Source organism: Urocitellus parryii, chromosome 11 (assembly GCF_045843805.1).
Source record: "Urocitellus parryii isolate mUroPar1 chromosome 11, mUroPar1.hap1, whole genome shotgun sequence".
Taxonomy (NCBI): Eukaryota; Metazoa; Chordata; class Mammalia; order Rodentia; family Sciuridae; genus Urocitellus; species Urocitellus parryii.
Window position 1 is genome coordinate 84,495,059 of NC_135541.1, and position 27,847 is coordinate 84,522,905.

Consider the following 27,847-nt stretch of genomic DNA (forward strand, 5'->3'; position numbering starts at 1 on the left):
CTTTCTTTTGTGACTGGCATAATATTTCTATTAAATAGCAATGATTTAGAGCATGTTTTGTTACTTTACATAGTTTATAGTTAAAAATTTTTTAGCAGTGGCACATATTTGTAATCTTAGCTACTTGGGAGGCTAAGTCAGGAGGATTGCAAGTCTGAGGTTAGCCTGGGCTACCTGGTGAGACCTTGTCTCAGGGAAAAAAATAGAAAGGGCTGGGGGGGGGTGTAGTTCAGTGGTAGTGTACCCTTAGGTTCAACCCCTAGTATCAGAAAAAATTTTTTTTTGAAAAATAATTTTTACTTTGAAAGATCAGTAGTTCTCAGCCACTAGAGGTGTTCAGCAAAGATAAATGATCTCCTGGTAGTGATCATTTATTCATTTCTTTATTCATTCATCAGCAACTGCAACATATTAATGCACCCAACACTGTATTATTCTCTGGGCACACAGACATAAAGAACACACATTTTCTATCTTCAGAAATTCTCAGAGTGGGTGTGAGGATGGGATTCAGTTCAGTGCTTTACAGGGTTCTGAGATGACTTTTGAGATATTTTTCAACCCATTGCTTTGCAAATATTTGCATATCTCCTAGTTACTTGTTATTCTGAGAATTTATGAAGAATCATGACCCAAGACATTTAGGTCATAGTCATTCCCAGTATTTGTTAGTCCATTTACCGTCAGTTTTTTTTTTTTTATTCTATAGTGTAGACTCCACACTGTTGATACTGTGCCTTTTCTCCATTCTTCATTTCAAACAACTTCATTACCAGAAATACTTTCTTATTGTGTAGTGTAAATATGTTCTTTCATCTCTGATTTCATCTCCCCATTAGAAACATTTACAAGGTTGCTTCATTATGAGTGATTTCTTAGATTTGTAGATTATAAGCGGAGGTATATTGGTAAAGCATCTCAGTGAGTATAAAATGTTTGCTGGTTCTTGTGGTGCAAATATTACTATGACTGCTGACTTGGGCTCAGAAAGTTTCTATTTAACAACTGACTCTGAGAAGACTATACAAGACAGCTCTAGGGCACCAGTGAATTAAGCCCTTTTGTTTAGTATCTCACCGTGGTTGTTGATTTTAGTTTCTTTAAATTTAATTTTTCTTTTGCTTTTCTGCAAAGTAAATGCTAAAACATAAACAAATGAAAAATCCAGTTGCTGCTTCTGTTCAAATATTCATTGATTTACTTTCATATTCAACAAGTATTTATTACACTTATTATAGTTCTATGGATTTTTTTAATTGTTTAATCGTGGCTATGTGGTTTAGTTCACTGTTTTGCCAGAAGTCACATTTAGAAAGGTAGAATTGCTGGAATAGATGAAGGTTAGATGGTTAAGCATGAGGCTGAGCTAAATTTGCATCTGGATGTCTTTAGACAGTGGTTGACTGTAACATTAGTCTTCTGTCTTGGGTTTAGAGACACATGATTTATTCTTCAGCTGAGATGAATGATAGAAGCCTTGGATGTTTAAGTATTACCATATCTCCTGAATGAAGAGTAGCCTTGTGTTGATGAGTTTAACAGAGTACTGCAATACATGGTCAAACTATCATGACAAATAAGGGAAAGAGTTGTAGTTTTCCTGAGCCACAAGGGTGTGCATACTTTCCTCTGTTTTATGGGGAGGTGGAAAAATACATGAGCTCTCATTCTTCTTAATAAATATTTGGTTCAACAAATATGAATGAATGAGTGTATATATGCATGAATGAATGAATGAAAAAAGCAGACCAATAGTTAAGTAAACAGTTGGGAACTATAACTGCCAAAAAAACCCTGTGAGAGTTGAAACTGTTTGGCACATTGGTACAGTGGTTTAAATCCTCAAAGCTCTTTCTGCCTCTCTGAAGCATGGGTTATTTATAAAGCCGGTGTGTTTAATACCACCTGACAAAGAAGAGCAAACTACCTGGAGCATCACTGCTTTTAACTTTCTTTAATTAAATACTCTTTGGCAGAGAGAACAGAAGGAAATGACTTTAAATGGACAGAGGGATTTAAATGCAAGGAAAGTTGTTCTTGCTACTGAGAATTAAGGCATTAGGCTACTTAAGTTAACAAAGTAATCATGAAATATTATAGAAAATTGTCTTGGGATGAGTCCTCAAGCTCCTTTACTTAATTTATACATTTATTTATAGACATTTACTGTCTATTTTGTGCCAGGTACTGAGGAATCAGTGGTGAATGATAAACATATAGATCTTACTTTCTCTGAAACTATCATAGAGCTAGAGGCAGAGAAACAAAATTAGTACACCAGGATATAATTTCAAATTGAGGTTAAAGCCAAAGAAGAAGAAAAAAAATCTGGGAGACTTGATCTAGTCAGGATGGGGCTGGAGGGTCCTCCCTAAGCTTGGTGTAGTGTTTGAGCTGAGATCTGAAGGATGGGGAAGGCAACCTAGGTGCCTAAGGGAGAGTCAGGAAGAACATGTGACTAGCAGAGGCAAAGGTCCTGTGGGTGAGCCAAGTGCTCAGACCTTAGGGAGGTTCTCTGAAATTGGGACCAGAGAATTAGGTGAGCAGGAAGGAGGAAGCATGTGAGGCAGGCAGGACCAGCCACAGGGCCTTTCATCCCTGTTGAGGATTTGAACTTTACCTTGAAAGCATTGGGAACTTAGTGAAGAGTTACAGGTGAAGGGTGACCAGATCAGATTTGCTTCTTAAAAATACCACTTTGGTTCCAATGAAGAAAACTGATTAAAGACAGAGAGTAGATATAGAAAGACAGTGGTAGTGGAGTTGGAGGGTAAAATGCATTAAAAGGTACATATGAGGGAAAAGCATAGGAAGGATAGGACAAGGGGAAGAGAGAAAAGGAGAGGCTTCTGGAAGGGCTTCCAGCCTGGATGACTGTGGAAGCTGTATCATTTATGTAGACCAGGAGGGCTAGAGGGCCAGATAGTTGTCACTGTTGGTTTCTGGGGAGGAGGAGGGATTTGAGAGATATTTCCTACACAATGAGTTTTAGGCACCCAAATGGAAATGTCACATAGGTGATTATTGGCTATACTATTTTGGAGTTCTAAGAAGGAGTTTGTGATCAAAACTACTGTAAGATTTCATCTCACTCCAGTCAGAATGGCAATTATTAAGAATACAAGCAACAATAAATATTGGTGAGGATGTGGGGGGAAAGGCACACTCATACATTGCTGGTGGCACTGCAAATTGGCACAACCGCTCTGGAAAGCAGTCTGGAGATTCCTTAGAAAACTGGGAATGGAACCACCATTTGACCCAGCTACCCCACTCCTCCGTCTATACCCCAAAGATTTAAAATCAGCATACTATAGTAACATAGCCACATCAATGTTTATAGCAGCTCCATTCACAATAGCTAAACTGTGGAACCAACCTAGATGCCCTTCAATAGATGGATGGATAAAGAAAGTGATCTATCTATCTATCTATCTATCTACACACACACTCACACACACATACAAATATTACTCAGCATTAAAAGAGAATAAAATTATGGCATTTACAGGTAAATGGATGGAGTTGGAGAATATCATGCTACTCAAAGTAAGCCAATTCCAAAAAAGCAAAGTCTGAACATTTTCTCTGATGAGTGGATGCTGATCCACAATTGCCGGAGGGGACCTGGGAAGAATGGAGGAACTTTGGATTGGGCATGGGGGAGGGGTATAGGGGAGGGGACATGGGGGGGGGTAGGAAAGATGGTGGAATGAGAAGGACATCATTACCCTAGGTACATGTAATGATTGCACGAATGGTACCATTCTACAGCATATACAACCAGAGAAATGAAAAATTGTGCTCCCTTTGTGTACAATGATACAAAATGCATTCGGCCATCATGTTTAACTAATTAGAAAAAATAAAATGTTAAAAAAAGGAGTTTGTGCTAGAGAGATGTATTTGAGTGTCATTGTAGATAGATAAGTAGATGAGATTGTCTAGGGCAAATGGTTTTCCAAATGTGTTTCCTCCTACTAGCAGCATCTGCACCACCTGGGAGCTTGATAGAAATGCAAATTTTTAGGCCCTGTCTTAGACCTGAGTCAGAAACTTGGGGTAGGCCCAGAAATCTGTGTTTCAAGGAACTATCCAGGTGATGGTGGTGCACACTGAAGTTTGAGAGCTCCTGGTCTAGGGAGAGAGAATGGAGTGAGAAGAATTTGGGCTGAAATTGCACCTTGTAGAGGTCTAACTTCTAAGGAGAAGGAAGTGAAGGGTAACTTTGCAAAGGAGATGGGAAGTAGTGATTGGACAGGCAGAAGGAAAATCCAGGGACCAAGAGAAAATAGTATTCAAAGAAGTAAGATACTCATGGTGACATGTTGAGTAAGATGGTGCTTGCCAAAGGGTCCTCAGACTAGATGAGAGATTGCAGGAGCCTGGGAGAAGGGAGAATGAGGAGTGACTGCAAATGATCATATAGTTTCTTGTTGGGGTGATAAAAGTGTTTGGGAATTAATGATGATGGGGTTGTAAAACATTCCTAGCATACTAAACCCCATCAACTGTGCGTTTCAAGGAGGAAGTTGAGTAATTCTTTACAGGTGTATTCTGTTTTTGTTTATTTATTTATTGATTCATTTTGGTTGTGTTGTGGATCAAACTCAAGGCCTTGAACATGCTCAACAAGTGCTCTACCACTGAGCCAGGCCCTACCTTCCCCTAGAGAGTCTTCTTTTAAAGAGGGGGTACAAAAGAAGCTGATATCTGAAGCAAAATGGGGAGTCAACAGAGTTTGGATGACTTGTTCTTTTTAAAAAATGGTAGAGACCTAAAAGTGTTTAAATTCTTTTTGGAAGAATCCAGGAGGGAGCTATGGATCTGAAAAATAATATTGATAGTGTTAAATAGTGATATAATTTCAGCAGAGGAAAGAACTTTTGAGACTAATAGAGCCTATTGTTTTCCTAACCCCTGAGATCCATTTCATGTTATAACATGGATGAAAAAAATTCCTACTCAAGTTTGAACATTGGGTGGGCAGGTACCTCAATACCTTTCAGGACCAATCCGTTTTATTTTCAAATGATTCTGAGTAGTCGATGAAAATCAACAAGGAGGACTGATTTATAAAATGAGTGGTAATATTACTTTTATAGAATAAAATCTCTCAACTTTAATGGGCTTTCAAATCTTACTGATGGAATGTGCTTTACTCTGACTTCTAGAAGAACCCTGTCCTGTTGGTTACCCAGCCTTTGAGAATTATCTGGTATTAATTGTGTTAGTTCTGTTTTTGTTTCCCCATTGTCAGCTTGGTATTCAGTTTTCTTGGCCTTCAACTTTATTTACCACTCATTCATCTGATCTCCAGCTTTCAAAACTCTCTCTCTCTCTTTTTCCTTATTCTCCCTGTCCACATTGGATTGATTACACTAGGGTTGAAAAAGTATTTTGAAAGAGTTTCTGGGTTGGTGGTAGATTCCTGGGCTTAATTTTCTTCCTTGACTTTCTGCCCTGGGCCTCAGGGAATATATAACATGTTTTTGTGTCCTTTCACTGTATATTTACTCTCTTGTGTCTGTAAATGAGCCAGATGTTACTAATAAACCATTTCTCTCTTCCCTGGTGTGGAATCTGTTCCTTTATGTTGCTGTCATGATGTATCTAAATTAGCTGGCATCCTAGGTGCTCAAAAGAGATGTGTCATCATCTCCTTCCTTCAGTCAGGAGGGTATTACTGAATTTCATGGCATTCCTTCTTATATATTTCAGTTTGTAAACTTTTGTGTTTCCAGTTTGCTGAGACTGCTCTGTATCCTTATTCTGTCCCGTGGCATGTGAACTCATCTCTCCCAGTTTTGCCTCTTTGCAGATTTGACCACTAAGTCATCAGAGTGCACGCTCTCTTTCTTTGAAAACAATTTTATTTTATTTATATTATTTATTTAGAGTCTTGCTGTGTTACCTAGGCTAGCCTTGAGCTCCTGGGCTTAAGTGATCCTGCTTTAGCCTCCTGAGTAGCTGGCTCTACAGGTGTGCACCACTGTGCCCAGCTCAGAGCTGTCTTTTCAGTCCTTGGGAACAGTTATGGCTGTGACAGGACAAGAGATAGTAGGATAGTCTCAGCATAGTTTGCAGACATTAGGTCTATTTGTGGAATCATTTAGTCGAGGCTAGGGGTGGGAAGATATATTTAAAGGAATAGGAAGTACCTCCAATTCTTATAAATTTGTTTTTTACTCTTTTTGAATATAAAGGAATTTTCTTTGTAAAAAATTAAAGCAGTAGTTTTTGATCTACTTGAGTGCTAGTGAATTTAGGTGAGAAAAGAAAATTATCTTTATTTTCACTAAACTTATAATTTATAGTATTAAATTTAATTATAAAATTTGGAAGTGAACTATAGTGGCTTTAGCAACATATTTGACTTTGTCGCTAGAAATCACAGGCATTTTTATATCACATTGCAGTTGTTAAATCTTAAAATATTATTTGTGGGGGCTGAGGCTGTAGCTCAGTGGTAAAGTGCTTGCCTCCTATGTGTGAGGCACTGGGTTCAATCCTCAGCACCACATAAAATAAATAAAGATATTGAGTGTTCATCTAAATAAACATTTTAAAAAAATCTAGAGACTAGTATCAACATTATAAAAAATATTATTTCTGCTCATTTCTTGCTGAAAAGTACAGTGGTTATCAGATCTGTCACTAGATCTTGTCATATATTAACTTAAAAAGTGTATTTTGAGGTATTATAAATTTTTTCTTTAATGTTTTGATAACCTTGTTTAAATTGGTTTTTCATTAATATTATATATTTTATTTTATTCATTTGAAAACATTAGATCATTAAAAAATGGGTCCATGGAACCTAGATTCTGAATCCTTGCCCCAAAGAGACAAGTATTTGCAAAGGAATGTGTAATTGTTTATAAAAACTAGTATTTTATCTTAGATCTCCAGCTATTCCTTTATCTGGTATCAGTCATTAAAATTTGCTTCTTAGCAAGTGATTTATAGCTTTTAAAGATAGTTGAAAAGACATTTTATTTTCACTGAAATAAGTTCAGATGGTATTTGAAAACAATAACAAAACAACAAAACTCCTCTTGAAATCAATTTAAATATCTGAACTGATCCTTCTAGTTACATAGGTTACTTTTGAAGTTTCAGGATTTAAGCACCATTTCTGTTAACCTTGGCTAACTCACTAGATTTGTATCAGGCTATCAGGACCCGAAACTCAGTAAATTTCGGGTTACATTTTAATTCATGGCTTAGCAGCCACAGATTCTAAGTACGTTGGATGGCTAGTGATATAAAGCTTTGTTTTATGTTAATTATGTTGAAAGCCCTTAAAAATTGTGTTCTCCCATTGGACATCTTCTGGCTCTCTCCCAGGAGCTATCCTTGTACTGGTGTTGCTTGGGTGGGACTTGACTTTGTCAGGGCAGGTGCCTGGCATGGGCTCCCTCCTTGGGTCAGTAGTGGGGGCTGGGCAGAGACCAAGAGACTTGAGGTCAAGTTTCTTGCCTCAGACACCTTGGAACATTGCTAGTGTTAAAGCTCCAGTGCCAGTTCTTGTTTAACTGACCTGAACTTGATACTTCAGTTTTATGTTGCCTGAAGTAGATCTGCTGAGTTGCTCTAAAAACTTAAATAAAGCATGAAGCCCTCAATTTTTGGTGCAGTAAGTTCCCACTCTTTGGACGGAGCACCTCAGGGTGCATAAGTAGCCCTCATGGATCCCAGGAGGTTGTCTGTTGGGAAGTGTGACTGTATTTTCCTCAGCCCTCTCCCTGCGCCCTGTAGGGAGGAGAGATGGCTTTTAATTCATGAAAGTAACTACTAGGTTCTATTGACCTACATACAGTGTCCCCCTTACCTTTCTAATGCTGTGTTTATCACACTCCTGACAAGATTGGTCCCCTGCCAAAAGGCCTATTGTAATGATGAATGTTTTACTTAACCAAACAGCTCAATTCACTGTTAATAAGAGTGGTAATAACATTTAAGTGTTTTCTTTGTGCCAGGCACATTTGAAGGACTTTACCTATTTTTTTTTAATGTAATCCAATATCAATCCTTATGAATGCTAGCTGCTGTCATTAACTTTGCTTCAACAGATGAAGAAACCAGGACTCCTAGAGGTAAAGTAACTTGCTCAAGTTCTTACCCAGTACATGGCAGAGTGGGAATTTGAACCAAAGCAGTCTGACTCTGGAGTTCAGATTTGAATCTGCTTTCTTATTAATTCTGCTTGTTGAATTAGAGCAATTTCAGAAGTGCTTCCATGAAGTTGCAGGAATAGTTAACCAGTAGGTTCTGACATGCTACGTAAGTTTTGCCATATTGACAACATGAAGCTGAGCAAGTGCATCTCAAACTGCTTTAGGTATTTTACTTGAAAATTCTGAATGCAAGTTTTTAATGTTAAGTTTATTTATGTTTGTAGGGATGCTTCCTTTGGAAATTGCACTTACAATCTCACCATCCTCGACTGTTTACAGGGAATCAGAAAGGTAATAACAATTTTTTTTTTCTGTAGTTTGTACAGTAGTTTAAAAAAACAGAAAAGGAATAATTCCAACACCCTTGTTTGCCATTGGAGAAGAGAGAGAGGAGCTAGTGAGCTCTGAAGGGTTTTCGATTCCTGAATGATGATTGATTTGAAAAGTACAGCTGGCCCTCAGTATCTGTGGGTTCCTCCTCGATGATTCAGCCAACCTCAGATGGAAAATATTTGGGGAGTGTAAAAAAAACAGAACAAAAACAAAAAACCCGGCTTCTCCTCCTTGCCATTATTTCTTAAACAATACAATATTATCTAGCATTTACATTGTATTTGGTATTATAAGTCATTTAGAGATGATTTAAAGTACATGGGAGGATGCATGTAGGTTATATGCAAATACTGCACCATTTAATAATAGGGGATTTGGTATCTGTGAAGGATACTGGAACCAACCCCTTTGGATATGGAGGGAGACTACACAGACAATAGGGTAACCTGGGTGGAGAGACGCCTCTCTTTCTCATTTAAACTATTTGTGTTCTGGGCCAAATTGATCACTTCTACCTGAAGCTGTGCCAGTGACATTTCTTTGTTACCCACTGAGCTTCATTATCAAGCTAAATCTTGGTGGGAGAGAGACAGGAAGTTATCTAAGCCACTGTTCTGTTAATTCACCCCTGCCCATGACTGACTGAGTCATAAACTCTGGGGGTGGGGTCCTTTGGTCTGTGTTTGAACAGCCCCTCCAGATAATTTGATACACTCTGAAGTTAGTTAGTTGTGTTTTATATTTTTGGGATCTGTTTAATTTGTAATCTGAGAAGACATGCAAGCTATCCTGTGATTACTCTTAACGAGTTCTGAAAGTACACAATTCCATCTTGGACGTAAAGTTGTGATTTGTTATCAGTCAGAAATGTATGTGTTATGTAACCCATTTGTTATATAGTGTCAGTATATATATATAGTGTCAGTAGGATGCTAGCACAAGTTTCTTTTTTGTAATATAAAATTGGTTTTGATATGTTTGAATTGAGATAAACAGTATTATTATTATTATTATTATTATGCTTGTTTTATGTATGCTTGTTTCTGACTTTGATATTTTATTTATTTTTTCTGTGGTGCTGGGCATCAAGTTCAGGGTCTTGTGCATGCTAGATTAGTGCTCCATGACTGAGCTACCCTGTCCCCAGTCCTGATATTCTGTTTAAAAAATGATTTTAAAGCCTCTAAGATTTGAAAATAGTTTTCATAAATTTTTCTTCTCATAAAAGCTATAAGGATGCTTTAGCCCACCCCTGCCAACAGTATAATGGAAATACACTTCCAGAAATACTAGTTAAAAGATTTTATGGAGATATTACCCAACACATAACCCATAATTATAGCATTTAGAGAAAATGCCTGAGAGGAAAAAGTGATTTACTTATTGTCATTATTATTGTTATTTAGCCTATCCTTCCATCTGGTAGGTGCTGCTTCTTTTACAACACAAAATTCAGAAAGAGTTCTCACTGGAATATCCCTGGCCGTTATTATGGTAACTGGTGTCTCAATATAGAAATTCATGACATGCTTCCTGTTGTACAGGAAAGGTGGACTTTAGTCATGAATACAGCCTTCTCTAAACTTATTGTTTTCTCAGATGGTGGGGTCTTCCCAAATATAGATGAGATTTTAAAGGATCTGATAGATGTTCCACACATCTTTAAGCAAGGGAGAAGTCTTGGCCTGTGTATACTACCTTACATGATGTGCCATGTTCTGGGCTGTTTTTATGGTGGGGAGATCCCTTGTGATAATGGGCACTCAAAGTGTGGCCACATTTTTGCCTTTTTAGGGAAGATATTTTTCTGGCTTTGATGTCTTAACATTGTCATAAGTGTAGGTCATGTGTTATGTGAACATACAGACACATATACAAGCATACACTTTAAAAATAAGGAGAAAGGAAGAAAAGTAGATTGTTTAGAACATATTTTTCTCACTGTTTTCTCTGGAATGGTGAGTATAAATGAACGAAGTTGCTTTTTAAAAGGTTTAACTTGTTCTGCTTTTTGGGAAGGAATTGTCTAAACCAGTATTGTCAGAATTTAGAATTTATAAGAATCACCTAGGAAAGCATGTTAAAGTGCTGATTCTGTGCCCCATCTAGCAGTTCTGGGAAGGGGCCCAAGAATCTTTTTTTTTTTTTTTTAATATTTAGTTAGTTGTAGATGAACACACAGTATCTTTATTTATTTTTATGTGATGCTGAGGATTGAACCCAGTCCCTCACACATGCAAGGCAAACACTTTACCACTGAGCTACAGCCTCAGCCCAAGAAATCTGTCTTTTAACATAAACTACCTTAAGTGTTTTGATGCTGGTGACCTGTGGCCTGTATTTTGAAAAAAATACTCTAAAGGTTTTTTGAAGCTGGAAGTATTGGAGCTTAGCTTGTTAGTTTCTTTTTCTATTTTTAATGACTTGACCATATAATTTTTAAAGTACCTGTGGGTTTGTAATCTGTATCACTTCAGGTTTTATAAAATAGAAGACTATTTGTCTTCCTGAAAATATTAGATCTGAACAAGCTAGATATTTTTAAAAAGTTCTAAGTCATTAGTTAGAAAAAGAAGTATGAAGCTTTTTTTTTTTTTGTTAAAAATATCAGTTTTTTTTCCTTCTAACATCAGACTAACATCAGAAAACAGAGTGTCTCAAAGTAGAATTTTAGAAGTAAATTAGAAATTAAAAATGCCATTTTTGGTTAAATATCATTAGATCAAAGAAAACAAAACTTTCTAAGAATAACTGATTATTTTTCTATTTGATAAGTTAATCATTCTAATATTTATTCTGTCATAGTTCTCAGTAGGCTTTAATCATAAATTTGCCAATTTGTGCCATTTTATATGCATTATTATCTTTAAGTAAAATTAATATAAATTAGCATCCAAGAGACATCCTGTGTGGGACCACTGTTATGAAATGATTTCTAGAGATGCATAAAATTAAGTTTCAAGCTCTTATGTTATTTTTTTTATCGGGAATTTCAGAAATGATGAGTGTATTCCATCAATTAAATATAAAAACTAATTCAAATTCTTCTTCTTTTAGGGATTACAACATGGATTTTTTGACTTTGAGACATTTGATGTGGAGGAATACGAACATTATGAGGTTTGTATATTTAATATTTTTGCAAAATATAATTTCATATTGATTATTATTTTTTCCCATCTAACTGCTAAATAAAAGCATTCTTGAATCCCCCCACCAATTGTTTTGTTTTTTCAGCTTTGTTTATTATCGTTGAACCAAGGATCACCAAAATTTTAATTTAGGAAAACGTCATGTATCTCTGTATATTCTCTTATCAAACTTTATTGACAATCACTTTGTACCTTTGGAAGAAAAAATAGTTTTGAAGTATAGTTTGGTAAAATTATAAGCTACTTTTATTTGAAAATTCAGTTTTATTTAAAACAAAACTGGATGTATACCTTACAGTGCTCTTGAGGGTATGTATTCTATTTTGAAGCAGAGTTGAATGCACTGAGTTCTAAGAGTTCATTGAACTTTTTCTCATGTTATGAGGCTTTCAGGTGATGTCTTGTCTGTGCATTTAGGCAGTGGCTGTCCAGGCTGGGTCAGACCATAGCAGATGTTGAAGAAGGGCACTCTGTGAGCAGTGTAAGGAGTCCAGAAGTTTTTAACTTTTTCTGAAAGACGATAAGCCTGTGGAGTGTGAGGAGCCTTGACATTCTCTGAGCTCATCTGCTTGGTGCCCGCAGGGAAGTAGGAAAATGTATCACTATTCTTTGAAAGACCAGGATGGCCTTCATGTTTTGGGCTCTAGTCCAGGCTATGTCTACTTGAATATCCTGCCTGCATGTTACATTTAACGATTCTAAACAAATCTTTCATCCACACACCGTCTTTTGCTTTGTTCATCTGTGTTGATGGTGTCACCATCCTACTGTTTGCCCAAGTTCAAGACTAGAAGCATCCGTATTTTCCCCTCCCTAATCTAGTGTTTGAATTCCCGTCACTGGTGCCACAGGATGTGTTTCTCTCTTCCTTCCTCTCTCTTCCCACCCAGCCTAGGTCTCATATGGTCTCCCGTGGACTATTATTGCTGTTCCCTGCCTGAGTGCCGGCCTTCTCCTCCCAGGCTGCCTGAGTAATCCTAAAACTGAGCTCTCATCTTATTTTCTTCTTGGCCCCAAACTGGCTGTGGGTCCCATTGCCCTGCTGAAGGAGGATGCACTCTTCTGTCTGGAATTCTTGGCTCTGTTGAGCTCCACCTACCTCATGGCCTCATCTCCTGGTTCTGTACCATCTGCACTTTCTGTTCCAGCCCCTCTGAGCTGCATACTTGCTGTTTCTCAAATGTCTCTGTGCCCCAGCTGAGCTTGCTTTCTCCTAGCTTTTCCCCTCCCTTAACTCTCCTCTCCTGACTGTACCTCTAGAATATTCCCTTCCCATTACTTTCATGTTTTATAATTTGTGTTTTACTTTTTTTCTCACATCATGGCTATGTGCCCACAAGCTTTATTTTCTTTATTGGATCATAAATACCCTGTGGATGGGATTTGTCCAAGTAGAAAAACATACTGTTTTCTTCTTTAGAACATCTCAACATAATGAAATTGCTACTTCTCCAAAAAATTAATAAATTTAGTGCAATCTATTAAAAGTTCACAGTTTTTAAAAAAACTATAGAAGTATTTTTGTGGCATTTGTATAGTAGTGAAAGAATCCTTTCTTAAAACAGAAGACTAGAAATGGAGGGATGTACACCCAATAAGGGAGATGGCTGGATTATTTGTGGTACATGTACATCATGGATGTGATATGAACATTTAAAAAAATGAATTCAATGATACTACCTAGGATGATTTCTATATTATATTGTTGAAAAGACACAGAAGGGTGTTTATAATCCTTTTAAAATAAATAAAATATAACAAGACACTCCCATCTCATACATATTATATGTATGATGCTACATAATACATATTACATAGGCACAGAGCTGATATATTTTGAAGTTAATGAAGTTTAAATGTTGAGACCTCTTATTTGCATGGGTGCCTGTTAATGTTCTATACCAATTCTAAGATAGCAATTTTTTTTTTTGGTATTAGGGATTAACCCAGGGGTGTCTTTTAATTTTTTATTTTGAATTGATGAGGGCCTTGCTAGTTTTCTGAATCTGGCCTTAAACTTGTGATCCTCTTGTCTCAGCCTTCCAAGTCCCTGTGTGTGTGCCACCTGTAGGAATATGGAATAAAAATTCTGGATTTTTAAAGTGAGTCTCCAAATTAGATAAATTTTAGGTCCTCCTCCCCAGAATAATTCAGATCTGTACTCCATATATGTAAGCATGGAGAAAAACAGATGGCCAAACACTAAAGCAATTTTAATAAATAGAGAGGTTGGTGAGGGATGCAGAAGGAAAGGAAGGAACAAACACTACAATAAAGAGGACAAGCTCACTGATGTTTTACTTATTCCTTCATCCACCTCTTCCTCTCTTTTGCTCTGTCTTTTAACTTTGATGTCAATGTTCAAGGTGACTTGAAAGCACTGTTGAAAAACCTTAAGCACATAGTGCAATTCAGTTCTTACAACCAACCAAGCAACCAAGCAACCAAGCAATCAACCAAACATCTGGTGGGTGTGAGCTTCATCCTCTGAGCTAACAACCACCATCCAGGGATTGGGAGGGGAGTAGTCGGTTTTAGTGAACATTTGAAAAGTTTGCTGTCAAACATCTTCCATTTTGAGAATGATGTATCTATTCCATCATAAAGCCCATAAAAGAGGAAAATCACAAATTGAAGTGTTTGGCATTTCATAAATGTTTGCTTTATGAATAAATGAGTAAAGAAAGGACTGTCTTTGCCAACACTTTGGGGCCCAGTCACTTCCTGCCAGAGTTTGGTGTCTTGCTGTCTGCCCTGCTCCGAGGGTGAGTCTGGACATTTGGTGAACTTAGGAGGAGGAGCTGAATTTCTACACTTCATTAACTCCAGCAGAGTCAGCATTCCAATGAAGGCATTGTAATTTTCAAAGTAAAATTTTATCACCAACAGCAATTTGTGAGAATATCACCTTGATGACTAGGGGATATTCAGGATGAGACCTTTCAAAGACACTTCCTCACTAAAGTACATCCAATATATAATATGGCTCAAGAAAAAGCCTAAACCAACACGACTTTGTCTCTAGGTGATATTAAAGGGGACTTTTATGATCAGAATGCTACTTACAAATGTAAACATTGAGGACAGCCGAACATGGGAGATATCTGTTGAATACAGTCTATATATAAACCTCTGTTCATTCTGCCAAAGGTTGTATCTGTCTTTATCCTGTAATTCAAAGATCTACAGCAGCACTGTCTACTAGAAATATTATGAGAGTCATATGTATTTTAAATATTCTAGTAGCTGCATTTAGAAAGGGTAAAAAAGAAAGAAAATTAATTTCAATTATAGATTTTACTTAATGTAATATATTTAAAATGTCATTTTAATGTGTAGCCAATACAAAATCATTAATTAGATATTTTACATTTAAAAAAATTTTGTTCTTTTTAGTTATTCATGACAGTATATTTTGATATATTTATACAAACATGGAGTATATGTTATTTTAATTAGGATCTCTGTCTTGTGGTTGTATATGATGTGGAGATTCACTGTGGTATATTCATATATGTACATAGGAAAGTTATGTCAGAGTCATTCAACTGTCCTTCCCATTCTCATCCACACTCCCTTCCCTTCATCTAATCAAATGAACTTCTATTTTTCCCCCTCCCTAGTTTGTTAGCATCCACATATCATTTGGGATTTGGTTTTTTGAGATAGGCTTATTTTGCTTAGCATTTTAGTCTCCAGATCCACCTATCCATTTACTAGCAAAAGACATAAAGTCATTTTTTATGTCTGAGTAATATTCCGTTGTGTATATATACCACATTTTCTTTATCCATTCATCTGTTGGAGGGCACCTAGGTTGGTTCTATAGTTTAGCTATTGTGAATTGAGCTCCTTTAAACATTGATGTATTACTAGAGTATGCTGATTTTAAGTCCTTAGTGAGAAAAGTGAAGCAGGAGGCATCACAATACCAGACCTTATACTGCAGAGCTATAGTAACAAAAACAGCATGGTATTGGCACCAAAACAGACATGAAGACCAACAGAACAGAATAGGAGATGCAGAGACAAACCCACATAAATATAGTTATCTCCTACTAAACAAAAGCGCTAAAAACATACATTGGAGAAAGATACCTTCTTCAACAAATGGTGCTGGCAAAACTGGAAATCCATAGAGAGCCGAATGAAATTGAAGCCCTATCTCTCACTCTGCACAAAACTCAACTCAAAGTGGATCAAAGACCTAGGCATTAGTCATTTTACAGTTTTTAAGTGCTTTGAGATCTAGTGTGTGCTTTACACTGTGGCATACCTTAATTTGGTGTGGAAACATTAGTACATAGAAGCCACATGTAGCTAGAGTGCAGACTCTGCAAGAATGGCAGGCTGGCTAGGGTGCTAGCATAGTCCATCAGTGTGACAGGAAGCCTAGCAGAAGCAGAACAGGTTATATTTCTTGCTTTTTGTGATCTAATTGTTCACTGGAGAGTTCATTTCAAGGCCTTTTCATGTTCAGAAAGCTTGGGGTAAGATATCTCAGGTTCTTGCTTTATTTTCATGTGACTTGCAAATGGCACATCACATTAAGTATTGATATAAGCAAGAGGGTTGGTTTCCATTTTGTGAAAGTCTTTCAAAACCTGGTCTTTCCAGGTCCTTTGCCAACCTCTTGTGGAATTCTGCAGTCCCTCACGTTTGCACTAATCAAACACATGCAATTCTGCAGCTACACAGGGAAAGTCCAGAAAAGGAACTGCAACTTTTGTTAATCCAAAGTTTCCTGTAGGAATCAGTGTCAGACATTCCCACCTTTTCCTACAGGCTTCTTACGGTATTCTCAGAGAACTTGAAGACTAAGAGAGCAACCACAGCTTTGATGTCTAGCCATAGACCAGTTCAGAAATAAAAAAAATAAATAAATAAACCTTTTGTCCTAGGCAAAAACAATGAGGATGAAAGAGTTTGCATATTCTTCTAAATAATATATCTGTAGGTGTGTGAGAAACTCTACGCTCTCCAGTAGCAAAGTTAGAGGTTGATGCTTAGAAGACCTTCAGTGTGCCTTCAGTCAGCTTTCTTTTTGGGGGGAGGTTACTGTCCTTACCCAACATGCCTATGCCTGTATTCCACTGAACGATCCTACACTTAAGCAGTCATTATTCATCAGAAAGAACCTGATGTCTTTGTGTGTTGTCCTAGTTGTCCTTAAAGAGGCATTTCAATGTTTACCAGAGACTTGCTGTTTTTGATGATGTCCTTATGTTATCCATACACAGAGGAACTCACAGAAAACCACAGAGGAAGTGTCATGCATGCTGTAGCAGTGCCCTGTCCTTAGTTGTGGGTGTGGGAAGAAATGCAGAGAAGCCGTGCTCCCATGACAGCCCATGGGGGGGGGGCGGGGCTCCTCTGTAGCTTGCACTTATTATTTCCATCCAACCTTTGGCCCCTGCAGTCTCACGAGCTGCCTTTTGGAAATTAGATGGAGACTGAAGTTCAAGAACTACTACAAAGCTGAGAAATTACTTTGACGTCTTTCTTTGAGCTTTTGGTATCTGCCGTTGTCCTCCTCCCACTCCACACAAATCATTCTTTTTTTTTTTTTGGTAAAAATATTAAAAGCACTTCCTGTGAAGTAGTTCTGTCAGTACGAAAATATTGTCTAGAACATCAGGCTGTTTTCGACTTGACCCTGTGCTTCACACACTGACAAGCCCAGGCCACATCTTTACATTGGCTACTTCATGCAAGAGCGAGCTGCACTTGGCTACTGCTTCTCTGATGACAGAGGCACCAGTTACCGTTTACCTGGGAGTGGAGTCACTCACAGGGCTTCCTTTTGTTTCTCATGATGCCACACAGAGAAAATGATAACACTTGCTCAACACCCCAGGATCATAACTCAGCTGTTGGCAACTGGCCTGGGTACTCTGGCTGTCCCAGTCCTTGCCCAAGCAACTCCATGGTGGTCACTCTGGTTAGGAAGCTTGGTTTTACACAAATAACAGTGTACAAATAAACATTTGTTATAAGAGAGTCAAGAAGCCACCTTACTCTCTTCATGGCCTCAATCTAACAACTTTTCAGTTTTTTAATTGAACAGATATTAAGTGCCTCCTATTAGCTCACTATATTTGCTAGGTGAGCAAATATCACCTTAAGTCACAGCATCCGCCTTATTCTGCAGAAGTTATCCTGTTTGATTCTGGCCACCAGCTGTCATCTCTGCTTCTCAAGTTAGTTGTCATGCAGAGTTCCTCACTGATCCAGAACAGACTGAATGTGTAATGTTTGACTCCCGAGACATTTCAGCGACTCACAAGTCATCTGTATTGCCATCTTCCCTGGTAGGGTGCTCTTTGGGGGAGAAGAGCATTGCTGTTCTAGAGAGTAATGTCAGGTTATCTGGAGACTATTTGGGAGAAAGCACTGGTCTGTTCTAGAGGTCTGCTGTAGGTGTCTTTACCCTTGGGCCTTTGGGGCAACTCTTCACATTAGTATCAGAGTCGATGTTTTAAAAACAAAATCTGATTATATCATTCCCCTATTTTAAGTCCTTCATGGGTTCCACACTGACAAACATCAGGGAAGAAATGTAAACTTTTTACTGTGGCACAAAAGCCTGCCTTGGCCTGGGCCTCCTTCCTCTCCACTCTTTCCTTTTCCATCCACGCAGCTGCCCAGATGCGCACTGCTTCACGCTCTTGTCCCTGTGGACATGCTTTTGCTTCCTACTCCCGCCCGTGATCCCTTCTTTTCTCCCACGATCTTTACATGGCTGACTGTGAAGTCATTCTCAGCCTGTGGAGTCTCATTCAAGCAGTGTTTTGTGATTGTTCTTCCACAGCTGCGTCTCCCCTGCACTGTGGGTGCTTGTGGGCAGGAACTAGGACCTATTTCTCTTTGTATGAATAAGTAACCTAGTAGCACGGTACATGCGTAGTGGGCAGCCTTTAAATGTTTCTGAAAAGAAAGAACTAAAGCAGTGAGTGAATGAATACTTAGAAAGGAGTACAGCACCATTTCAAGATATTTTGTGTGATCTATTTTCAGTAGAAAGTGACTAAGTGTTATTAATTAAAGATCCATTCTGATTTTATAGTAACATTCCAAGGAACAGATTTTACTCTGGTAGACAACTTCTTGAAATAGTGTTTCTTTCTTTCATTATCAACCAATCTGTGCTGCAATCTCTTCTTTAAAAAAATCAGTTATTTCCAGCATTGAGTATTAGTTATTGCAATCTAAGATCAGGTCTGCATGTAATGTGCTGTTAGTTTTCTACATGACCAGGCACTGTCCCCAGACTGACTGTATCCTTCATGGACCAGGAGGTGTAGACTCCTCATTTTGTCCTTTAGCATATCCTGTGGGAATGAGTAAAGTTTGTTAGATCTCCCATGTCAACAAGTCACCTCAGGTCAACAGCAAGAGTCAGTGCTGTTGAACACTTAAAAGGATGATGTTCAAAGCTTTGCTTTGGATTAAGAAGTTGTAAACTGGAAATAATCTGGATGATGCTTGGTCTGCCATCTTCAGTTGTTCATAGATTGTGGATTGGGAAAAGGCGCTCTCCTGTCATAGGAACTGGGGTCAAGCAAGCCTCAGAATGCAGGCATGTGGGCATGTCCTCACCACCAGGAGCAATTATAGAGGTGTTCCTCCCATGGTGATCGAACCATTAGAAGAACTATTAGAAGCATTCCCATGGAGCCATCCTAGAGGATTGATTTCATCACCCAAAGGCCACAAGATTACAGAACAAAAATTTCTTTCTGGCTATTGAATCTGTTGAAGTGGAGGTACCTGGTGTTTCCTCATCTGCTCATAAATCACACCCATTGCTAGTTAAAGATCATGTTGGTCAAGTCTATAAAATGTTTAGAGGCCGACCCTGTCCTAAGCAATTTCCCATGTTTTTTTTTTTTTCCCCTTTCTCTTTAATTACTGGTCTTTGTCTTTTCTGTTACCTCCAAACTTCTTGAGAGAGCAGTCTGTATTCTACAACTAATTATGGTCTGGCGTATACCCTCATAACTCCACTGAAACTGTTGCAACACAGAAGCGAGAAAAACACATGGCGTCGCTTGGGTCTTCTTCCTATTTGATTTGCCCTGTGGCCACTCTCTAATTCTGGAAACTTACCTTCCTACTCTAACTTCTGAGGTGCTGTCTCTTGCATTTCTCCCTCTGGTCTTCTTTCTTAACCTGTCTTGCCAGCCCTTTCTCTGCATTTGGTCACTCCAGTACTTTGCTCTCCTGGGGGCCTCATGATTTCTGGTATACACACATTTCATGATTGAAAGAACCTGCGTTTGAGCTTCAGCAACCATATATATGTGTGCTGCTGTCCCCAGACCTTCATGTCTTGACAATGGCGTCAGCAAACGTGCCCTGCAGTTTTGCTGCTGTTTTATCAGCGGAGGTGTTCACTGGTCTGGACTGTTGGAGCAACCCGCCAGCCCCGAAGCTGTCTCCCTCCTCCTGCCATGGCTAGCAGAGATGAAGTAATCATCCACACGGGACACTTCTCTTTCCCTCCACCACACCTTCTCTCTCAAAGTCAGATCTAAATTAATAAACTAAAGTTTATCACTTAAAGCCAAAGTGCATGGAAACTTAATTTAAACCAAACAACTCAAATATTTACTTGGCTTTAAGCTCATAAAGGGCCCATCTCGACAGCATATTCACCTTTATGTAGTACAACTACACTGTCAACACGAATTAATTGTTTTAGAAATTAGGTAAATATAAAGGGTGCACTTTCAAAATGAATTTAAAAACAGACTTTGTAGTTCTCTCTTGATTTTTAAAAAGAGTCTTTGTGCCAACCTTATACCTCTTGTGTATTTCTGTGGTGACATTTATCAAAATTTAGTACAACTCTTCTTTAAAGGATAAAATGGTGGTGGTAATGCTATCTGCCTCATAGTGTTGCTGTGTAGAGTAAGTGAGTGGCACAGAGTCAGTTCTGTATGTGTTTGCTGCTGTTACTGTTACTTCCATTTGTCTTTGGACTCCTTAAAAGAACAGAGAAAATGCTTTTTATTATTTTATGTGACACTAAGTTATAGTCCTTGATATTTAATAAAGACTCAGCAAACACTTTATTATTATTATTTTTTAAATACACGACAGCAGTGGAAAGCATTACAATTCTTATTGCACATATAGGGCATAATTTTTCATATCTTTGTAATAAAGTATGTTCACATCAATTTATGCCTTTATACACATACTTTGTTTTTTTTGCATCACAATTCTTTAATATACATATATACAACAATTTTTTTTTATACCACAATTTTTGAATCTCTGTTTGTATATAAAATATGTTGATACCCAATTCAAGTCTTCATACATGTACTTTGTATAATGATGTCTATTACATTCCACCACCCTTGCTAATCCCCTGCCCCCTTCCTTTCCCTCCCACCTATCTTCCCTATCTAGAATTCATCTATTCCTCCCATGCTTCCCCTCCCTACCCCACTATGAGTCAACTTCCTTATATCAGAGAAAACATTCGGCATTTGTTTTTTTGGGATTGACTAACTTCACTTAGCATTATCTTCTCCAACACCATCCATTTACCTGCAAATGCCATGATTTTGTTCTTTTTTATTGCTGAGTAAAATTCCACTGTGTATATATGCCACATTTTTTTAATCCATTCATCCACCGAAGGACATCTAGGTTGGCTCCATAGTTTGGCTATTGTGAATTGTACTGCTATAGACATTGATGTGGCTGTGTCCCTGTAGTATGCTGTTTTTAAGTCCTTTAGGAATAGCTGGGTCAAATGGTGGTTCCACTCCCAGATTTCCAAGGAATCCCCATACTGCTTTCCAAATTGGCTGCACCAATTTGCAATCCCATCAGCAATGTATGAATGTACCTTTTTCCCCACATCCTCGCCAACACTTATTGTTGTTTGTCTTCATAATCGCTGCCATTCTGACTGGAGTGAGTTGATATCTTAGAGTAGTTTTGATTTGCATTTCTCTGATTGCTAGAGATGATTAGTATTTTTTCATATATTTGTTGATTGATTGTATATCCTCTTCTGAGAAGTATCTGTTCAGGTCCTTGGCTCATTTGTTGATTGGGTTATTGTTTTTTCAGTGTTTAGCTTTTTGAGTTCTTTATATACCCTAGAGATTAGTTCAGTAAATATTTGAGTGAATGTTTAATTGTGCTCAAAATTATTTATGTTGTCTGAGAAATCACATCAATAAAAGGAATCAGTCTCTTATTTGTCAACTTCAGGACTATTTTTTTTAAACTGCAGGCTTATAACAATGGCAAATAAGCCAAATATTTTTAAATATTTAAGGGGAAAATATTTGTGACTATTACAACAGAGGCACAGATGTATTTCTGAGAAGTTGTAAAAATCTGTGCTTTCAAAGCAAATTATATTTTAAGTGTACCAGGAGAGTTAGCTATTCAAAAGAAATCTGTTGAATCTTTTGTGGACTGAAAGCTCCTACAGTAAAGTTAATAATAGCACCTAAATCTATCAGTTTCAGGAATTCACATCGTGTTTTGGGGTTTTCTCATAGTGTAGAACATCTATAGATTTTCTACATAGTATTTGATAGGTGGTGACTTTATATTAGAAAAGGCTAACTCCTACTCTTACCTCATCCTTGCTTCAAAGTTTCTTTATAAAATGTGGTAGTGTTGGAAAGTACCTTGAGTTCCTGTCTGATCTAGGTTTCTTTGAAGTGGGTATGTGTGTTTGCTTGAAAAACCAACTTATATTATTTTAAACGTTCTATTATTGATACATATTAGCATTTGTATAATTCACTGTGAAAGGAGACACATATATTAATTTTGGAAGGTTACCCAGGTAAGCTTATGTTAGGTTAGCTAAAAGTTGTATCTTTCTTATTAATTTTTTTTTAAGATCTAAAATCTTAATCTGTTACTTATTCTATCAACTTCATCCAGGCTGCTAAATATAGCACAATATTATCTAATGTTTATCTTTTTGGATAGGAAAATTTGCAAACATAGTCTTTTGATTCTGAGAGGTTATGGCCTGTCTCCTATATGATTGATTATAAAAGGTTACTGTTTAACCAAACAGATGTCTGTAGTCCAAATAAACAGATATAGCACAATTTATTTATCTGCCTAGTTGGTGTCCAAGGACACAGAAATAGTGAATGTGGAAACTGGATTTCTTCTACTGTTCCTGAGAGCTAAGTTTAGACTTTTGATTAGAACATACCCTTACTCTTGAATTTTTAAAGTATGCTTTAGCCTTAATAATTGCTCAAAATGGATATTGGATCATTAATTTGAGACTTTTATTTAAACAAGAATTAATGTTTAATTATCATAAGAGTTGTATGTTTGATTCTTTATTCAAATGATTATAAATAGATAGCCATGCATATGTATTGTGACATTCATGGTGTTGCTAAGCTTTTACTTAGGGCATTAGAGAGATATTATGTTATTACAATTAGATTAATGCAATGCTGACATAGCAGGATATCATGTGAAGGTTCATTTGTAACTTTGTATAATTGAAAAGATACATCCTCATTTTAAAAATGAAAATGTATAGCCAACTTTTGATTTTCATGGAAGTGGTAATGTAATAGGTAATATAAGTAGTGGCACCAGATCTCCTTGATGATATTATTCTAATTTAGTTAACAAATATTTATTGAGTTCTTACAGTAGCGTGCAGACTCTTACTTAGCTCAGGTTCCTATTACTGAGGTCATCTTCTCCAGCCTTTTTTATAGATAGACACAGATGTGTGCCCCTTGAAGAGAACCATGTTATTTCCCTGTCCTGAGATTGGAGACTAGGGAGGTGGGGTGGGAGTGGAATGTAGAGAAGACAGCGAAGAGGCAATACGATGGATTGCACAGTGTCTCCCAATTGCCTGCACTGTCCTGGGTAACCTTAGCCCTGTCCTGGTGTCCACGGGTTCAGAGGGAAGAAAAGAAAATGGAGGGGCTGATGGTGTGGTAGAGGGTGGTTGGCCTCTTTCTTGGTCTTAACCTTTTCTGAGTATTCCTTAGAGTGTATAGCCTAGAGGATGACAACTGATGATCAGTCAGCCCATAGTATTTAAAAACCTAATTTAAAATAATCAACATTTTCAAAAGATCTGGGAGGTGAAGGCAGGAGGATCCAAGTTCAAGGCCAGTCAGTCTTGGCAATGTAGCAAGAGACCCTGTCTCAAAATTAAAAAAAATAAAAAAAGGTCTGGGGATGTTGCTCAGTGGTAGAGTGTCCCTAGGTTCAGTTACCAGTACTGCAAATAAATAAAATAAAACGAAAATAAAAGTTACTATTTCAAAGGCAGATCTCACTTAAAAATAGGTTGGAAGGTTAGCCACACTCAAATTTCCTGCAGGGTGACTAATTAGGTTGAGTGGAGGAGCAGCCACTTTTATTGCTAACCCTTGTTTGGGTTTGCAGCCCCTGCAGGAAACCTTGACTGACCCTGGCTTGTGGTGTACCTCTAGGATTTAATGAGTTTCTGTCCCTCCCTTCTGCCTCCTGTCATTTCATGGTCTTCAAATTAGAATCAACAACAGACATCAGCCCATAAAAATGTGTTCATCATAAACCTGACATTCATATTTTTTTTCATTGTTTAAAGTCCGTTTATCATGTTCATGGAAATGCTTGTATCTCTCATTTTTTTCTTACTTCTTTAATTTATTGCTAGGATAACAATGTTATTTTCATTTCATTTTATTTCAGAGTGACTAGGAGACAAACTTATTTAAAACAAAGTACCACACCTTAAATAAACTAATTTTCCATACAGCCTAAACTGTTCATAGTCTAGATAGAAGAATTCCTCAAGTGAATGAAATTCATAAATAACATTTTGAGAATCAGATGTATGTTTTTAAGTTTTATTATTTTGTTTTCATGTATGTCCAATTGGTCTAATACTAATAGTAGGAAAAGCAGTTTTATTTGTAAGGGTTTCCTAAATTGTATAAGAATTATAAAATATTTTTCTTCTTTTTTCTCACAAAATTCTGCCAGCGAGTTGAAAATGGTGACTTCAACTGGATTGTTCCAGGAAAATTTTTAGCATTTAGTGGACCACATCCTAAAAGCAAAATTGAAAATGGTAGGTTTTTCTTCCTTTTACCCTCCAAACATTTATTTTAATTACTCTTCTTTAATTTTTCAATTTCCTCAGATAACACTTTCTCTTGGTAATATTCTGCAGACTATTCAGGATGTATAAAATTGAATAGCAACCAGTGTGTTGAAGGTTAAACTTCCAGTAGGTGGAGCTATATCCACTCTTTTAAAACAAGCATGTTTTTTTTAGGTTGCCATAAATAGAATGTTTTCTTTATCCAGTCATTAAAGAAGAATTTGAGAAACAAACTGGTTACACCACTAAACAGATTGCTGAATTCTATAAATGTTTTTTAAGATTCATTTGGCTGTAGAGAATCCCCAAGGTATTCTTGGGGAGTGTCATGTTGGGTGATGATGGCGATATTTGCTTAGTGCTTACTGCATGATAGTTTCTAGCATCATCTCAGTTAATATCCAATAACTCTTAGATATAGATTCTGTGATCCACACCTAAGGAGGAAGAAATGGCATCTTCTTGGTGGGGATTTGCCCAGGGTCACCTAGAAGTGTGCAGAACTGGTACTCCAACTCAGAACTGGGCTCCTGAATATCACCACTGTACTGTCTACTTAGTTTCTTTGAGACAAAGAGTACAGATTTTCTGATAGTAATTAAACTACTTATTTACAGCACTGGGCATATGTATTCAGTAAAATGAAAACAAAACAAAACATACCTCTTGAATGCAACATGATTAGCTATATGAAATTTGCCATTAATACTTGTTTTCTACTTACTCATATTTTTCCATGTCTTAACATCACTTAGGTGATATGTAATGATAGACACCAATGGTTTAAGATTAGTTCATAAGAGAAGTACATAAAATTGAAGAAAAAAATGTTATCCATGAACACAATAACTCCTATTTACTTTCTGGTCATAGGGGTAGAGTGTATCAGTTTTCCTTGGGAACCTAATTTGAAACCTCTTATCTAGATTTACTCTTCTTACATCATCATCATCATCATCATCACCACTTCTGAAATCTAGTTTCATTATTATTCATGTATTTGGATTTGATAGTAGTTTTTGTTTCTACAAAGTATGTTCATCATTTCATATCTGTTACCACCTTGCAGGAAGCCCTGCGTGAATCATGGTTTTCCCCTCACTCTGTGGATAAGTAATCCAGGTTTAGAGTTAAACTAACAGGGATCTCTATAGAGAAGCCAGAATTAGATCTTCTGAGTCATGAATTGGCTAAGGATTTTCATTTGGCTCTGTACATTGATTAATTAGCCTATGTCATGTTGGGTTGTTAGGAATAACACATGGAGTACCTGAGGAAAGTGCTTTATAACAACAGTTGGTTGTTCAAGACAGGGGTGATTAAACCCACTTCTGTGAAAAAGTATTAGATTCAGGCCCAGGAAACCTCAGTAGATGTTCTGTTTGAGTAGTGGCTTTGTTGTTGGGTATTTGGCAAAGTTGAAAGAATTTTGCCATTTGGGATTCATGTGTTTCAGTTTTTCTTACAGAGGAGTTGGGAGGTATAATTTAAAAAGTTCTTTTAAAGTATTTTTATAGAGCTAATACATGCTTATTTTAAAAAGAGTGGAGAAAATGCAGATTGACTAATGAGCATAAAAGTGACCTGTAATTCTACCCACGTTTACTAGTTTTACTAATTGGTAGTTGGAATTACAGTTGCTTTTTAATTTCTTCCATCTGCTTCTCTTAACTTACTTTCTCAGTGTAGATATACATTGTATATGTCTATGCATAAACACATTTATAATTTTTTTACCAAAATAGGATCATAATATAATTATCATCTCATAGCTAGCTTTTTTTAACTTAACAGTCATGGATGTTTTCCATGGCAGTGTATATAGATCTGTGCTATCATTTTGGATGACTGCATTGTCTATTATTCCAGTCTATGACTGGGTCATAATTTTGTTAATTTATTTTATTTTATTTATTTATTTATTTATTTTTTTAAAGAGAGAGTAGAGTGAGAGAGGGGAGAGAGAGAGAGAGAGAGAGAGAGAGAGAGAGAGAGAGAGAGAGAGAGAGAATTTTTTTTAATATTTATTTTTTAGTTCTCGGCGGACACAACATCTTTGTTGGTATGTGGTGCTGAGGATCGAACCCGGGCCGCATGCATGCCAGGCGAGCGCGCTACCGCTTGAGCCACATCCCCAGCCCTGTTAATTTATTTTAAATGAGATAAAAGTTGTTTAAAAAACTGTTATGGGGCTGGGGATATAGCTCAGTTGGTAGAGTGCTTGCCTAGCATGCACAAGGCTGTGGGTTCAATCCCCAGCACCCCCCCCCCAATAAAACAAAACAAAAACAAACAAAAAAACCCCCCAAAACTGCTATGGTTGGTGTACCTATTCTTCCATATTTTATAGTTCTAGTTTCCTCTCTGAATTCTTAGAAATAGAACCACTGAATAAAAGAAGATGTATATTTTATGTAATTTTTTTGGTACTGGGGATTGAGTATAATTCTTAATTTAAAAAATTTTAAAAAAAGTTTTTTTTGGTTCCATATTGTAATATGGGGAAAGAATAATGGATGCCACTTGGTTATATGCCAGGAATGGTGCTAAGCCTCTTGTGCACATCATCTGTTCAGTGACCTACCATCTGTAGCAGGTGATGGTTAGTTTACGGAAGACAAGGAAACTTAGGAGAGTTACATATTGTCCGGGTTCATGCAGCCAATATCAGGCTGTGGGACGACTCAAATATAGGTCTTTTTAATTACAAATTCTGTGCTCTTTTAAATTTTATTACAGAGAATGTACGTGTTTACTATAGAATAGTTTAGCAATACAGATAAAGACTAAAACTCTTAAAACTCTTAAAACTTATGCAAGAAATAGCTATTGTTAAGATATTGCTCTGTATACACCTTTTTTCCATATGTACCTGAGGAAAGTGCTTTATAGCAGTTGTGTCCTCTCATTGAGAAAAAGGTCTGACAGTGTTACTTTAATTTGTTGGTTTTTAAGATGCCTAGAACAATTTCATTTAAAATTGTCTTTGGTAAAATGCTGATATTTTACTGAAATCCCCATTTTAACATCTGGTGTTCATTAGAAGCTTCAACATTTTT

The 27,847-nt window shown here is 37.1% G+C and overlaps 1 protein-coding gene across 3 annotated transcripts in view; it reads left to right on the plus strand.

Annotated features, from left to right (window-relative positions):
- The window catches only part of Cdc14a (cell division cycle 14A), a 161,029-nt gene that overhangs the window by 72,103 nt on the left and 61,079 nt on the right, over positions 1-27,847 (plus strand). For all 3 annotated transcript variants that reach the window (XM_026379405.2, XM_026379404.2, XM_026379406.2), the window contains exons 7-9: positions 8,405-8,471; positions 11,571-11,633; positions 24,668-24,755. In XM_026379405.2, coding sequence (XP_026235190.1) covers positions 8,405-8,471; positions 11,571-11,633; positions 24,668-24,755 — 218 coding nt within the window. The remainder of the gene's footprint in view (positions 1-8,404; positions 8,472-11,570; positions 11,634-24,667; positions 24,756-27,847) is intronic.